We start from the raw sequence: 16,695 nt of genomic DNA on the forward strand, positions 1-16,695 counted from the left end.
TGTTTAGTTACTCGAGCACGGGCCTGTGCAATATAGAGAATATTTTGGCATTTCCAACGATCCCGGAAGAGATACTATGTCCAAGAGTAGAAAATTAATGTTAAATCTGAACTGCAGCACACCGCTCTGTCAATCAGGTGATGGAATGACAAACTGAAGTTTTTCATGTGACGTGTGTTTTATTTACACATTTTAGCAGGTTTTTCCGCTTCAGTCTTACATATAACTTCATTGTAATTTAATGCTTTTTACAACAAATGTGAAATATGTGTAGAAAATAAACATTGTTTTACATTCTTTTTTTTTTTTTTTTTTTATTCATTGTCGATCTTGAACTGAGATCATTTATTAAATGTTACAATAAATCTTTTGAGTGTGTTTCTTTTCAATCAAGAAACACAAAACACATCTTTGTCGTGCTGTATGAGCTGTTATAAATGAATGTCACCAGTTACATAACTGCAGGTCATATACAGGCTCGTTTGGTCAGACAATGTCCATGTCAGAGGAGGTGTTGATGGCTGATTTCTGCATGAACAGACTGGTCTGTGAGGCCACATACAGGGGACACGAAGGGAGCAGCACAAAACGCCAATTTTCTCACTCAACTTTAAATTTTATTGGAAACAGCTTGTGCACAAAATGTATTAATGTGTAATAAGCACCACAAATAACTGAGCTGGTTCAACTTATAAACACAAGATAACTGAACCTAGGTTGAATAATTAGTTTTACTTCTTCTATGAGTTTTGTAAAAAAAAAAATAATAATAATAAGTTAACTGAACTCTGAGCTCTGTGATTCGGCACACTTTTTTTAATGACTTTTATGCCTAAATGTTTTAATGACTGGAGGCATTATGTTTTCAGATCATCCCATTTTTATCAAAGCAATATCTCAAGAACACCTTGAGGAAATTTCTTCAAACGCTCTGCACAAATGTTCTCATTGACTGAGATGAATTGATTAGATTTTGGTGGTCAAAGGTCAAGGTCACTGTGACCTCATGTCCATCTCCTTACGTGTTGTGCATGAACACGCTTGAACGTGCTCATATTTTTGGTGAACTCTGAACTAAAAGAACCAGGTTGCAGTTAATGAACATGACGGTGAGCATCATTTACTCCTGAGAGAGATAACAGGACTCACATCATCAGCTGTCTTAGAATATCAAAATAGTGATTTCAAAATGTTATTTCAAAATATTGACTATATATCTCTACATAATGAGAAACATTCTCAAAATTGCTTGCACACCAAGTCATTATTTTAAGATAGTAAGTCATTATTTTCAGAGTTTTTGTCATTATTTGGAGATACTAACTCAATATTGTAAGATAGGGGAGCCTGGGGCCAATTATAACATTGTTTTTAAAGTTTCCCTCATAACTGACAGACTACTTGAAATACACAAGTCATTTTTTAGTATGGGAAACCTATATGTGCACTAATTGAAAATACAGTTGATATATTTTCACCAAGCAGGATAAGACTGATTAAACATGAAAAATTGCCTAAATTAAGAGTAGTAAGTATTATTTGGTCAATTGGCTCTAAATGTTTGTTATGGATTTGTCAGACTGGCTACAGTGGCTAGGCTAACCTTAGCTCTGTGAGCTATCACCACATTCTTCTTATTATTATTATCATTGTTATTATCATCATCATTATTATTATTATTATGCACTGAAGTGACAGTCAGAGTGGCGCCTGCCATTAGGAAATGACATGTAGACATCGGCGTATGTCATTGAACAAGTAGCATACTGCTCTACAGATGAGACATATGCCGCTGAAGCAGTCATGGAATAACATCAACCACTTTTCACTCTTGGCGTCATTAGAAAAAAGGGGCGGGACTTCGGAAAGATCAGTTGTGGTTTACAGTGAAGGAGAGGAACATGTTTATGAAAAACCAACACCACTTTTAGGGGACATCTCTGCATCGTTCAGATGCTGAAGTAATCCAAAAAATAGACCTCTTTTTGTAGCATATCACTGTCCTCAGCTAGCATGAAAGGAAGGTGCAGTAGGACTTTGTATTTAACTTGAAACTCCCCGATAAAACAGAATAGTTCGACAAAAAAGCTGCTGTCATTGCTGCACAAACTGTCCCAGCTGCACAAAGGTGTTGTGAGTCTCCTCCATGTTGGATTGCTGGGCTTTGGCCTGCTGTTTACAGGAGTAATTACACCCTGTTAGCCCCTCATCTCCCTGCTAAGCTCACAGTCCTGGTATGTTTGGCCCCTGGCAACAGCTTTCATCTCATATGAAATGAATGTGCCGATGGAGGACGGAGCATCTCCAACACATCTGTCCACACGGTGTGTCCATGTAATACCTACTGTATGTGGATGTGTATGTTTTCCACATCATAGCAGGGTTTCCTATAAAAGATCACAGTGCTTCCAGGAAAACACAGCTGCCAGCTGGAGTCTGCGTGGAGACCCTCTGCAGCAAACATCTGCTTTCAGGGCGTTTAGGAGGGATGCAAACCTCTTCTCAAAAGATACTCATCAATAAACAGCTGCATAACACCAGTTTGTTGGTCCTTCTGTAATAAAACAAAATGTGATTCTGTGACTGATGTTTGTGGGAACACGACCAAAACAACCCATCTGTGTTTTAAGACAGTAATTTACCCAGTGTACCTAAACTGTTGCAGCATAAACTTGTATCACTTTTGATAAAAAATTTTTTAAAAAAAATCATAAATATACTTCATATTACTAAAGTAGACTTTAAGCACTCAATACCTATTGAAGCCCATTTCCAACAACATGAAAAAGAAACAATCCTACAATGAGAAGCTTTTTCATAATAATGACTTACTATCTAACTGTTCATTATTATTATTATTATTATTATTATTATTATTATTATTATTATTATTATTATTATTATTATTATTATGCAGTAATTCATACATTCATATTGTGAGATATTAACTCATTATTTTGAGAAACTAACTTATTTATTCATCACACTGGTGGAAATGTGCTTTCATACTATAATGTATGATATTTGGTAAGAAAAAAAATGAATGCAATAAATTACACCATGGTGAATTTGAGATCCAGATGGATAATAAGTCTTTCAGTAAAATAATTTGGCTTTTAAATCTTTGCATTTTTGGTAGTTTTACAGGCAATGCAAAAATTAAAACTGAAATATAATCCAGTTGTACAAATCTACACCAGACTGTTAAAGATTGCACAAAAACAAGCAATTATTGGTCATTTTTGATTTGCATACTTGAACTATACATGTGCAGTATTGATGAATGAAAGTGGGGGCTTCTGCTCCATATCTGGCACCCCTGTCCTCCCTCCACTCACTGTCTCAGGTGAGTTTAAACACCATCAGTCTGAACTGTGGTTGCAGTTGAAGCAGCAGAGCAGCTCTGTGCTTCTCGAAGTTTGGCTACATTATCATTATTAACAGACTACAGCTGCACCTGTTTTATCATCGACAAAGACCAGAGGTGACTTCTGATTTGTTCCCAACAGACTTCTTCATCTTTTTCTTTTGCATCAAAGTTTTTCTCTGGAGGAGAGCAGAATATCAAGGTGTTTTACGGTAAGTGAACAATATAAAAAAAAAAACATTAGCAACTTTTCGTGCGTCAAATATGGTCTGTACTCTTTAAAACACGAATCACCGTATCATGTAAATATGTAAATATGCTTCAGTAAATCGCGTTTTTAATGTATCAGCCCGTTTCCATGTTTTTTCTCACCTGGAGTACAGGTGTGTTACGTTTTTACATGGAGTCAACACTTTTTCACAGATGTTGATCCTGATGTTGCAAATGTCGATGCTGGCTGCACACGGGTAAAAAAACAACAAAAAAACAACAACAACGTGTTAAATAAAATAATTATTACCTACCTGTTATTTAAAAAAAAAATAGCTGAAAATTATGCCTGTGATGCAAATAATCAAAGATTATATATCTTTTAAATCAGTAATTTGAAGTTTTACTTGCTGTGCGGCAATGCAGAAACAATATTTTACTGTATTTTAAAGAGCACAAAAGTTGTCGATGCTGTATTTTCATAGAAAATAGAGACAGGTATAAACGTGGTGTCGTGCTTCCCTCTACTGGCGCTGTCCTGTCACCACATCAGGTTTGTGTCCATTGAAAACTTCTGAAAATACTGTTAAAACGCAGTCAAACAAAGGTTATTATTCCACGCTTCTCAGAGGTGGGCAGTATTTAAATAACATGTATTTATAATACATATTTAATCAGTTCTGAGTATTTTATTTTTGTTTTTTGTTTGCCAGAAATAATGAGATGTAATCTACAAAGAAAAAATCCTAAAGAGTTTGTGCTTAAGTTAAAATACTGTATTTAAATGTCATTTTATTCTCCAATAAGACACATTTTTATTCCCATATTTAAATAGTAGAGAAAAAACTACAGTTAGGTACTAAAGTTAGCTTACTCACAGACTTTGGCAAATATACTGACTAGCTAGGAACCACCCAGCATGCACCCCTAAATTCACAGGGTCCTACTACAAGATATTCTGAGGATACTAAATGGCGAAATGTTCTCATGACAGTATTTTATTTTGATATGTGTGATTAGCAAATATTTGTAATAAGATACATATTTGATGCATTTGTACCTTTAGGGAGAAACAAGCTGATCAGATGTCTCTCCACAGGCTTCAGGACTATACAGAGAACATCCAGGATCAGGATCAGGATCAGGATTTGTCCAGATGATGAAGTTTTGCCTCCAGACTCTGCTGTTGTTCGGGGTTGAGCTGGTTCTCTCAAGCTGGGCCCTGACTGCCCCCACAGGCCCAAAGAAGTTCTTCTACCATGAGTTCCTGAATGGAAATGGCAACAAAGAAAGTATAATAACATATATGTTAAATTTAGGTCAAGACTATCTCATATTTTCAGTACAAATAGGTGCAACATGTGTTCTGTTAGTCCATATTTTCAGTGCCTGTTTTTGCTAAAGTTCATTTCAGTGGTGTGAAGCTCCACGTGGAGTCTGCTCAGCCGTCAGTGTTTGCAGTCAGAGGGGGTAACGCCACCGTGCCGTGCAGGTTCTGGTACGAGCCTGAGCTGAGCTCGCCAAGGGAGGCCCGGGTCAAGTGGTCCTGGCTGCCTGCTGCCGGGGGACAGGAGACAGACGTGCTGGTGGCTGTTGGCTCCCAAAGTCGAAGTTTTGGGGAGTTCAGGTGGTTGAAAGGACAAACAATGAATTCGCGATGATTCTTTTCTATTATTAGCAGCTGTATGAGCCTGTCTGTGTACGTCTGTCACTTGTTGGTCAGGGGTCGTGTGCGGCTCAGACAGGATTTTCCAGGAGACGCTGCTCTTGTGATGACTGAACTCCACCTGAATGATACAGGCAGATATCGGTGTGAGGTGGTGGACGGACTGGAGGACAAGAGCTCTTCAGTTAATCTGGAGTTACGGGGTACAGTATGTCCACATACACTGTAGAAACCATGACTTCCACTCTCAGAGCCTACATTTAAAGACACATTTCATCCCCAAATCAGAAATGCATATCTTTCCTCTTACCTGTAGCGCTGTTTATCCATCTAGATCGTTTTGTTGTAAGCTGCAGAGTTTTGGAGACGTCTGCCTTCTCTCAAATGTATGTAATCTGATGCTCAAAGCACCAAAAAATATATTTAAAAACACTCAAGAGTCTTTCCAGAAATCATGACCTGGTTACTCAAGATAATCCACAGACGTTGTTGTGAGCAGTTTCCCGTAGGAACTATTTTCTTTCTACTGAACATCAACCGTATCACCACACACAAGGAAGTGTAACCTTGTGTAACCTCTCGTCCGTGAGTAGATGCACGCTTCCTTCAGTGCAGTGAGATGGTCATGATTTCTGGAAAGAGATACAGGTGTTGAGCTTTTCAAAGCTGAGTAGCATGCAGTTTCATTTTTCAAAGAAACCATGCAATGATTAAAATTAAAAATGATTTCAACCAAAACTATAATGAAATATTGTCTGCTGCAGCTTTACTGATTCTTCTGTAGCAGGTGTAGGTGTAGAAACCATGACGTAGATGATGTAGACGACTGTTTCACCTGAGTGGAAGAGAACCTTAATTATTATCATTGCTGACACCTGTCTGTTTTGTGTGAAAATGGTTGCTGTGCGAAAGGTCTAATTACTTCCTCCACCCACCCAGGGGTGGTGTTTCCCTACCAGCACCCTCGTGGTCATTACCACCTGAGCTTCCTGGGAGCCCGGCAGGCCTGTGAGCAGCAGGACTCCACACTGGCCACCTTCACACAGCTCTTCCAGTCCTGGAAGGAGGGTCTGAACTGGTGCAACGCGGGCTGGCTGGCCGACGGGACGGTCCAGTACCCCATCACCCGACCCAGAGAGCCCTGTGGGGGGCACGGCCTCGCTCCCGGCGTCCGGAGCTACGGCAGACGGCACCTGCACCTTCATCGCTACGATGCCTTCTGCTTCTCCTCTTCACTCCGAGGTGAGGAAGTGTGAGGTGGTGTGAGAGCGGCAGTGTTACAGGTTCAATATCTGGTTCTAAAAAGCACAGCAGATGTTTGACTTGTCAGAGCACAAGCGCAGCTGTTACTGGTGACATTAATGATGGCTGTTAATGTTACTATGTACTCCTGTGCTTTTCCTGCTGTGACATGTCAAAATGTCCTCCCTCTGGTCAGCAAATACAAACTCTTGCTAAAGCTGAAATAACTACATTGTTTGTGGCGCTGTTGGCTCACAGAACATCTGATGAAAAGCCTCCGTACTGTAATCAAAGTCTTGCCCTGACATGCCTAGGTGACTTGAAAAACATAATTTCCACCATGTTTTTAGGCTAAATCTTCACTGTAGAGTCACATTCACACACCGTCTGAACTGTGTGTGTGTCAGTGAACGGCATGTTGGGGCTTTAGGAGACTTTGACTACACCAGATGAGCAGTATGGAGGAATTTTATGGTTTTTGTTCAGTGTTTTTTTTCTGTTTGAAAACTGGTTGCCATTCACCTACATTGTTTGGGAGATTCTGCTGTCTTTTTTGTGCACATTTATGACTATACGCTGAAGGACCTCTGTGATTCTGAACTTTTGAATATCTTTAATTTTGTGACTCCACACCGACAGACATAATAATTGAGTGACTGAGTGACCTCTTCTAGTTCAGTCTGCACTAACCTTCGCTCAACAGTGAACAATTATATTGCTTATATATTTTATACACATCACAAGGGCTCTAAACATATATTCTCCATGTTTTCTTTAATTTAGTGCTTTTAGACTGATTTTTTCTGTGAAGCTTCTCCAGAAAATGTCTGATTAATTAATAACAAAATAACAGGTTCCCGTATTTTTCATTTAAATATTTTCTCTTTATGTGTACGACAGTCTAGAAACAACATCAGAAATTTAAGCAAGTCTTTGGAAGAATGACGTCCAGTGTTGGAAGTTTGAAACATGAAAATGTGGAATAACCTGGTTCAACCTGTGGAGAGTTTATATAAACCTCATAATAACTGTGTTTCCTCCAAAGGTAAAATCTTCTATCTTCAGCCGTCTCACAAGATGAACCTGACAGAGGCTCAGCAGGCGTGTCAGGAGCACGGAGCAGAGATCGCCAAAGTCGGACAGCTCTACGCCGCCTGGAAGTTCTCAGACCTGGACCACTGTGACGCCGGCTGGCTGGCTGATGGAAGCGTTCGGTATCCCATCACCAGACCACGAAGAAACTGTGGTCCCTCTGAGCCCGGGGTGCGCAGCTTTGGCTTTCCACCTCCTCAGCACGAACATGGAGTCTACTGCTACAAGTCAGATGACGAATGACTGTCGATAATATCATAGATCTTTTTTCACAGCAACCAGTCAGGGTACCAATATTACAAATTTTGGCTCATGGAAAGGCTGCTGTGAAAAAAGGTCTACTAATATTTTTTTCTTTTGAGTTACTGGATCATTTTACATCTTCATGTCTCTAAAAATTATTTGAACATGGAGAAAAAAAATCCCTCTTTGATTAAAATGGCTGTTGACAGTGTTGATGGGTCACAACTAGACATTTCTTTATTTTTGAAGATTTGTCACTTTTTGGGGACGTTTTTAACTGTTGCATTGGGTTACAGTGAGGCTACACATAGGAGATGAGTTTGATATACAACAAAGTCCCCTGAACATAAATCAGACCAGGGATGCTGCATTGATCTGTCAGTGTTGCCGCCACATTGGCCCTACAAAGACTGGCCTGTAGACAAATATATAAACAGGAGTTTTTCTAGAAAAAAAGTGTTATAACAATTTAATTTCAATGAGTCATGTTATATTCAAGGATCTATGATCTACAAGGAGCTGGAAAAATATTTTCTTCTAACTTAGTCCATGCAGATCAGACACTTTAATATAAAAACGACCAGGTGAAATTGGTTGAGAAATGTAGACATTATAGTGCTTTTTATCCAGAAAAAACAGTTTCCCTGTTTACTTGTGTTTACAGGACAGTCTTGAGCTGACCAATATGGCAGTGACACTGACATGTACATATATACTGTATGTCTATGACCATGGCGCCCTAACATTACTTCATTTAATGGAGTTAAATTGTTTTTATACTATGATTTCTGCATTTAATTGTGTTTTTCTATAAATACATTCTCTGATTTTTTTCTTGTACAAGAGCATTTACTTTATGAAAATGTTGTCGCACCATTTATGATACAAGCTACTGAACCTTACATTTGTCTTTAAGCGTGTGATTCTATCAGCTGATGAAGAGTATGATGCAGTGCAAAGCTCAGAAGAAGCTACTAAGCACCTACTACTCAGATGATTTTCACATTAAGGCAGATGTTGTGTGATGCATGGTTACGTTATTGAAGATGCAACTTATTTTTGTATAACACATGCCTTTCCTAACTACTAAAATACTTGTACAAAAGCTTCCTGTCTCCATCTGTCCATACAGAAATTGTTCACCCACGTACACACAACTTAAACAACAACGCATCCATCAATTAAGTTCAACAGAATCAGCATGAATGTCAGATAAAAAGCATCGAGGATAAATGTCACAGAGAAAAATCTGGATATAGAACTGAAAATACAAAACATGGCTGGATGCCAGTCGAAACATGATCTTTATTTGAGCTGAAAAACTGACTCCACATCAGTAATGTGACAGCTGTGAGAACATCTGTCTGAGGTAGGCTGAGCAGTTTTTACTGCAGAAATCTTTGGTCATTCTTAATCACACAGTACATCTCTCTCTTAGTGTCAAAACATATAGGTCTCAATATAAAGTCACTTTGTTCAGCAGGTATTTGTTTTTTACATTTTCATTTTGAACTATTTTGTTCATGACTACTCTAATAATCTTTATACAAACCAGTGAACCATAAAACATAAAAGGAAACTCTCATTGTGTTCGTTGGAGCAGTAAACTGAGAATAGAAAAACTGTCAGTAAGCAGCATTCTGGACTTATGAATATTCATAAGATTGTTGTTTGTGAGTTCTTAAGTTCAGTTCAACCTTCTCATCCTGTTGTTTCTTGTTGCAGCAAAATACACTTAAAGAAACTTCTGACATTTATGTAATCTAAATAAAGCAGAAGCCTGTTTTACAAGGCACTTTGAGAATGCTGTATCAAATACTGGAGCACAAATGACACAAATTGTGGGTAGATTTGTGAGTCCTAGTGGGTTTTTGCATGCTACCGTATGGGTCAAAGTGGGGATGTTAATGATTAACCTTTAATTCCCAATAAGAATTTAACTGATTAAAAAGGCATTAATCGATAATTAACAGATAAGTAACGTGGCCTTAAACTTATAAAGAAAAAAAGAAAGAGAAAAAAACATGCATTTTGTATTTTCAATCAGAAAAGAACAAGATGTGCAACCCTAGTCACAGGCATGACATTTGTTTTGATCAATGAAAGATTTCAAAATTAACGAGAGAAAGTGACGTCATGTTGTTAATGTTGTAAACAACATGACGTGACAACAGTACAAAAATATTTCATTATTTACAGACTTCTGTGTTAAGATACTTGCAGTCTGTTTCTTACAATTCTATTGATAATACATGAAAAAAAAAAAAACGGTATAGAAAAAAAGTTTGTGTGTGTGTTTAAACATTTTCTTACTGAAACTCAGCTTCAAAGAGGAGTCTCTCGATTTTCATCCGGACGTCTGCCTTTTTCTGAGGGTTCAACTTTTTAAACACTTTGACGAGGCTCATGAAGTAGTATTCGTCACAGTCTTGTGGTTTTTCGATTTCTGTCTGAACGGTTCGGTGACATTTGGAATTGTTCAGCTCTGAACTCTGTACCGAGTGGCTGCTGCTCGCTCCGCAGCTGTTCTCATCATCTGAATCCATGATGATGGTTGTGTCTTCACAGTCACTGTCGCTCTCCTGTGAGGACAACAAAATAAAATCTGTGAGGCTCAATGACAGGCCTTATTACAAAACCAATCAAACTGATAGATGAGACTTCCAAAGCTGGCTAAATCTGAAAAAGGATCTTTTTCAAAGTCATCTGTCCACATTAACATTCAAACATCTTTAAAACATTTGCAATAAAACACGGCTATTCTAAAATGTTTGCAGTGCAGTTATGGCAAGTTTATTTAATCATGTGCAAAGCGTTCTACAATAAGACCCCCTCCTTCTAAACAGATGCTCCTGATACCTGCACATACAGGATGTTTGATCAGAAATGCCCTGATCTTAAGACTTAACCTTTTATTGCAACAAATGACGATAGAGTTGTGCTTGGCGCTGAAGGCTCCACTCTGAGATGCTCCCTGAATAAACCCCCCATGAGTATACAAGAGTCTAGATATAAATACCATTTAACCTTTTAGCCATGTTAAGACTCTGAACAAGAAAGGTAGAGGCTGGGGTGGTGGAGGCAGCAGCGAGCTTTGCAGCATTGCTGTAGCAGTGATCAGTGAGGCGGGAGTCATATAAATGGACCGTCTTATTGTGAGAATGGGCTGTGATTGGTGTGTGACTGATTCTCAGCTGGCTGTCAGCTGATAACAACTGGAGAACATGACTTCTGTGTCCTGCATGAACTAACATGACGCATCTTTTTGATCAGTTACACCCTATCACACACAACCTATGATTCCACACACGCACCTGGAGAACAGCAGAGTTACATCATCTAAAAATGCTGCAGGCATAATTTATTCCAAGCCATCATCACAAGATCCTAATCACAAAATGTGACTTTCTGTAGCACAAGCACTCGCTGGTTGTAGATTCAATAAATGTATCGGTTAAGGGTAAACTTCTGGCTGCCTTGTCTAAAAAAAATGTTGAAAGTAAAAACTGACACAGAAAATGTCGAGAACGCTCTCTCCATTCATGAAGAAGAAAACAAGGAGCTAAATTCAAATTTAACTCATGAAATTCACATAGCTGTAATCAGCCAGTTATATAGTTAAAATTAATTTACGAATTTTCAGGTAAATCTAAGAATAATTTACATTTTAGTAAAGAATATTTTTGTAAATAAACTTAAATGTATTTGGGAACATATGTATCAGGGGGGCTGTCTGATGTTTCCACACCAGAACCAATAATCATGTTTATAGCTATTAGGTTTGCTATCAGAGATCACATTATTGCAACATGATAAAGTAAGTATTTGTTTAAGTAAGTAAGTAAGTATTATTATAGTCTATCAGAATACTCTGTGTTGCACTAGACTGTTTTTATTATTTGTGTATTTAATTTTGTTGTAATTTGAGCTAGAGGAGAGCTATAATTCACATCCACAAGATGAAGATGAAAGAACAGCTACTTTTTCTTTGTGTGACACAATATCAAATGCAACATGATAAATTCAAATGTTTAAGAGACAATACACATCTGCCATGACGAACAGCTTATTTAAAAGTGCCTTATTCATGATCGCAGTCTTACTATGTCACTTTCTCCAGGGGTCAGCGATGGAGCGATCAATCCAGTTTGGAATCTTTCTGACACTTCTGTCCGTAGTTGGGATATATTTTCGGCTCTCTGCTGTTGGGACTGGCAGCACAGTTGAAGGTGCTTGATGAAATCTATTCTCCTTATCAGTGTGGCTGTGCAGTACAAACAATGGTAATGTGGGCATTTTCTGCACTGCAGTCCGCATCTGTAGACCGTGTGCTCTGAAATATGAACAACACGTTTAATTATTAATAAATTAGTTATGAGTCATTTTGCTGACACTGTTAATTAATTACAACATGTAAAAACATTACCTCCAACGTATATCGCTCTCCTTATATGATTGTCCAAATGAAGCAAAGTTCTAGAGTACTTTGAAGGTTTGTAAAAAGCTGGTGAACAAAATGGACAATGATATCGCCTCGGAGTGCAGCAGCTGCATTTTTGCAGAGGAGGAATGACACATCCCTTCTGGATAGTTATATGAACCTGGAATTGATAATAAAGTTATTAGTGATAAAACTTTGGCATCTGCACTTGTGAACAACTTACTGAGATTAGTTAAAGAGCGTCTTGTTGTCTGTTATGATTGTGAGTGAAATGCAGCTCATTTAAAGTGTGAGTTACTGGAAACAGGTAGATTCAATATTGATCGTAATGAATGCACATTTTGTAAAACAGAAATAGAAACAAATAAACATCTGATGTTCTCTTGTAATACATGTAATTTACATTGGGATGATTTTCACAATTGGGTATTAACCAATAATTTGATTTTCAAGTCCTGACTTATAGTAATATTATAAGATTTGGTTTCATACTGGAGGACAGAAAAATTTAGTTTTTCTCTTTGAAAATAAGTTGATAATACTCGCCAGATGTTTTCTACACAAATTTAAAACATCCCACCTTTCAATACTTAAGACAGTTGTATCTTTATTTAGATTAATAGAAACTGCTTAGATCTGGGAAAGCCATATTTCAGTTGTGTCATTATTTGCACTCCAGACAGGATAAGAAATAGATTTAACTTTGTATTATATAATATTTTATTCCTTGGTTCGCTTACTTTCTATCATTTTTGTTTTGTATTTGTTAATATTTCATTATGATTGTATTTGCTCAGTCTTAAACTGTGCTTTCCTTACTTAACATGACTAATGCAAAGAAACATCAACACAACAATATACTGGTAAGTTTTTTTGTTTGCACCTTCAGTCTGAGTTAGATTTAACGCTATATATAAGCCTTTAGTGGTGGCTAGCCTTGCTAACTGTTTACAGCGGTTACTGCTGACCTGATGTGATTTTTCTGTCGTCGAAAAAATGTTTTCCCTCAAACACTTTTTTCAGATTGAAGTTATTAACTTAAGATCTCCTGAATGACTGATCAATGCTTTGGAGTAAAGTTAAGAATTAACACCAGCAAATACACATTATAATGATCAGCGCTCGTTAGCTAGCTAAGATAGCTAACCAGGTTAGTTAGACAATTAGCTAACGGTAATAACTTTGCAAGTCAACTTCTGTGAGGTATTTAGTCAACTACATGGCTGAAAAGAGGATAACACGAGCGTCAGTTGGTTATAAAGAGTATAATCGTTGTTCGTTCATGTATTTTCTTACATTTAACTGCTCATCACTGTCCATCGTCTCCATTTATACCATGAATTTTCTTTTGTTTTTATTCAGGTTTTTGTTTCTTCTTCTTCTTTTTCCTCCTCCTTCTTCTTCTACGTTTTACTCATTAGCGGTTAGCGAGCTTAAAGGAGCATTGGCGCCGCCTGCCGAAGAAGGAAAATAAATCGTTTCGACTACTTTTTGTCAAATAGCTCAATCTCACAGGTGCTTTATTCTATTTTTCCAATTTTTTTATGACGTGGTTAGTCAGTTTGTTCCAAATGGCTTCGTTTTATCGTTTTCTGTGTCTGTTTTGATTAGTTTTTTTTTTTATATCAGCAGGTTCCCAATCAAAAACCATCTGATTACGCCGATTTAATAAATGGAACTACTTATTGATTTAGTTCATATTTGACACAATATGAATATAAACCGTGACTTTCCTAAAATAACAAGTATGTATGTTTTTTTTCCAGATTATATTAATCACATAAAACGACACTATCATTTTGATTTGATGGTTATTTCTTACATCAGTGTTTCCCAATCCTGGTCCTCAGGTCCCACTGTCCTGCATGTTTTAGATGTTTCTCTGCTCCAACACACCTGATTCAAATGATCAGGTTGTTATCAGGCTTCTGCAGAGGCTTGATGACGAGCTGATCATGTCTTACATCATTCCTTCCAATCTACAGGACACAAATACTGAAAACCATCTAATAAAAAGTATGTGCATTAAATGAAAAATTTCCAACACAATTATGTCTTTTATGTTCTTATGCACCTTTAAACTGCATTATACTAAAAAATGATCTCCTATCCAGTGAAATAAAATAAAAATGTGTTGTATTTTACAGGTTTGTTGCTCTCCTCAAAATCATTCCCTTGACAGCTGACCTCTAACTAGTTTCTGCAGAGCTGGTTCATCTCATCTGTCCAGCTTCTGAGGATATTGCCTTTCCAAAATTAGCTGCCAAAAACATGTCCAACTGCATTTCTGCAACTTTTCAGTAACAAAATTCCCGCACTTTAACACAAGCAGATTTGGCTACATTCAGCGCGTTACTGTCATTCTTTTGAAGGGATAGTGAAATCCAAGCACTATTCTTATCAGCCTGGTAATTCTCTTGGAAATATTGCACATGAGTAAACTGACTTAAATTAGGCCCCATTTTAACATTAAAAAAAATAAGAAGATCATCATCAGAACATGAGAAAAAAGCAGTTACACTTGCAAATGCATGCAGTACCATCAATATTTTGTCTTAACACTTCAGAAAGTCATAGAAAAACACAGAGGATCACATTGTTGTCACATACGGGGAGTAATTCAGTCACTTCCTGGGATGCTTACGTTTGAGCTGTTTCTTAGAATCTTTCTTTACCGTCATTGCATTCTCATGCTGTCTTTTGTTAATGCGTGTGTGAAAAAACAATCTGTCTTTTGCGTTTATCTGGACGGGGCTTAAGCAAGAGAGCTTTATTATTTAATTTCTTTACTTTTGCCACCAGTAGCATCTTAAACTCATCTCAACTCAACTCATCTCAACTTTATCTCAACTTTATCAGCACTTTTCATACAATTATGGCCTCAAGTGCTTCACATCGCTAAATTAAAACAACACAGACAGGAAACAAGAAGAAACAAACAAACAAAAAAGAATAATAATGAAAAAAAAAATAAATAAAGATTTTGCATGAATAAAATGTTACCAATAAAATGTCATTAGCAAGTAAATAAGTCAGTAGAGTGATAAAATAATGTATAAAAGCCAGGTTAGAAAGGCAGGTCTTTGCAATCAAGCGTGCATCTTTTTTTTGCAGAGTAAAAGATATTAAACTGAATATATTGCATGAAACAAACCGCGTGAGGGAACATGTGTGTCTCTCTGTCCTGACAGAAACAGAAGTTTAGTCACAGCCAGCAGATGGCAGTCAGATGTTTGGATGTTTTCAGTCAACAATGAGAACAGAACAAAATGTGCAGAGACTACTGGACTGTATCAACTCTCTCAGTCATGTTACAAATACACAACTTTAGAGAAGCTACTAGAAAGGTTATCCGTGATTATCCTGATGTAACCTGATACATCACACGGTCAAATTAGGTAGTCAAATTTTTGGTTTTCTGACTCCGCTGTGAACAAACACCAGTCATGCATAAAATGTGGTAATTCTGGAGATACGACCAGACTAAATGTGAAGAATGCAGGCTGACACTAATGTGACTTCTGAAAATCTGAGGTGAAATGTGAAGACTGGAGACTGAAGGAAAAAAAAAAAAAGTCAGTGAGGAACACAGTGTACAGTCACTGCAGTATGTCCACAGTCCCTGCAGGACCTCTCAGGTCTATGAGACATTCATATGTGGAGTGGGACAGTGTAATATTTGCTATGCGGCTGATTCAGCACTTCAGCTCTTATTAGGTTCACGTCAGGAAACAAAGTGAAAAAATCTTCACTTATGAAACCAGTCATGGCTGAATTCCAGTACTGTAAACTTCAGTTCACAGGGATATTTCAGGGGGCACAACCTTTTCCCTGACTTTATTGTTAAGATGCAAAATGTCCCAAGATCCCTTAAAAGGATAGCTTGCTTATTTAGATTTGTGATATTTATCCATAATCAGTGTATTACCTGCAGTAGATGGCTGTTGACATGCCCCCTGCTGTGGACAGGGTCGGCAAAAACGTGTTCTAGCCACTTTAAAAAAGGTCTACCTGAATAAATCAATATCGGATTAAGTGTACACTAAATTTTGAATATTTTCACCGCTTTTTCCTCAACATCAGGCAGTCTTTTCCAACAGGAAAGCGCCGTCGTTTAAGCCGAATATCGCTCTCTCCAAACCAACCAAACTCCATTTGCAAAATCAGTATTTTTACCTCACAGAACACAGGAGTCGCTAATCTACCACTGACTTGATCAGCTGGTTTGTTTGGGTTGTTTGTGTGGCTTCTGTGTTTGAAAAGGTCTGTTTTGATCCACCAAAGTCGCACAATGACACAAACTAGCTAACAGATCGAGGCAGTGGTAAACCAGCAACTCACATGCTTTGGAAGGTAACATGATTGTTTCTGCCAAAAGAGTCTGGTTGAGCAAGAGAGAGAGATTTTTGGCTTATACTGTGAGAGACATACATT

At 37.7% G+C, this 16,695-nt stretch overlaps 2 protein-coding genes across 2 annotated transcripts; one reads left to right on the top strand and one right to left on the bottom strand.

Annotated features, from left to right (window-relative positions):
* The first annotated feature begins 3,365 nt into the window (after positions 1-3,365).
* On the top strand, positions 3,366-7,832 carry LOC146332665 (hyaluronan and proteoglycan link protein 3-like). Its single transcript, XM_084723753.1, has 6 exons — positions 3,366-3,579; positions 4,677-4,869; positions 4,982-5,204; positions 5,301-5,446; positions 6,183-6,485; positions 7,531-7,832. The coding sequence occupies exons 2-6, from the start codon at positions 4,734-4,736 to the stop codon at positions 7,818-7,820; spliced, it is 1,098 nt and encodes a 365-aa protein (XP_084579879.1). The 5' UTR covers positions 3,366-3,579; positions 4,677-4,733; the 3' UTR covers positions 7,821-7,832.
* Positions 7,833-10,085: 2,253 nt separating this feature from the next.
* On the bottom strand, positions 10,086-13,692 carry LOC146332666 (uncharacterized). The gene is made up of 4 exons (XM_084746047.1): positions 13,558-13,692; positions 12,247-12,421; positions 11,924-12,153; positions 10,086-10,402 (listed from the first exon to the last, which is right to left on the bottom strand). Exons 1-4 carry the CDS (start codon positions 13,588-13,590, stop codon positions 10,130-10,132), a joined length of 711 nt encoding a protein of 236 aa, XP_084602173.1. The 5' UTR covers positions 13,591-13,692; the 3' UTR covers positions 10,086-10,129.
* Positions 13,693-16,695: the final 3,003 nt, after the last annotated feature.

Source organism: Lutjanus erythropterus, chromosome 1 (assembly GCF_056507025.1).
Source record: "Lutjanus erythropterus isolate fLutEry1 chromosome 1, fLutEry1.hap2, whole genome shotgun sequence".
Lineage (NCBI taxonomy): Eukaryota > Metazoa > Chordata > Actinopteri > Lutjaniformes > Lutjanidae > Lutjanus > Lutjanus erythropterus.

Excerpts from the sequence above, each read along its gene's own strand:
- LOC146332665 (XM_084723753.1), top strand. The coding sequence starts at position 4,734 with ATGATGAAGTTTTGCCTCCAGACTCTGCTGTTGTTCGGGGTTGAGCTG. Across the intron at positions 4,870-4,981 it reads TGGAAATGGCAACAAAGAAA|TTCATTTCAGTGGTGTGAAG; the intron begins GTATAATAACAT and ends TTTTTGCTAAAG. Across the intron at positions 5,205-5,300 it reads CGAAGTTTTGGGGAGTTCAG|GGGTCGTGTGCGGCTCAGAC; the intron begins GTGGTTGAAAGG and ends CTTGTTGGTCAG.
- LOC146332666 (XM_084746047.1), bottom strand. The coding sequence starts at position 13,590 with ATGGAGACGATGGACAGTGATGAGCAGTTAAAT. Across the intron at positions 12,154-12,246 it reads GAGAGCGATATACGTTGGAG|AGCACACGGTCTACAGATGC; the intron begins GTAATGTTTTTA and ends TTCATATTTCAG. Across the intron at positions 10,403-11,923 it reads CCCCTGGAGAAAGTGACATA|GAGAGCGACAGTGACTGTGA; the intron begins GTAAGACTGCGA and ends TTGTCCTCACAG.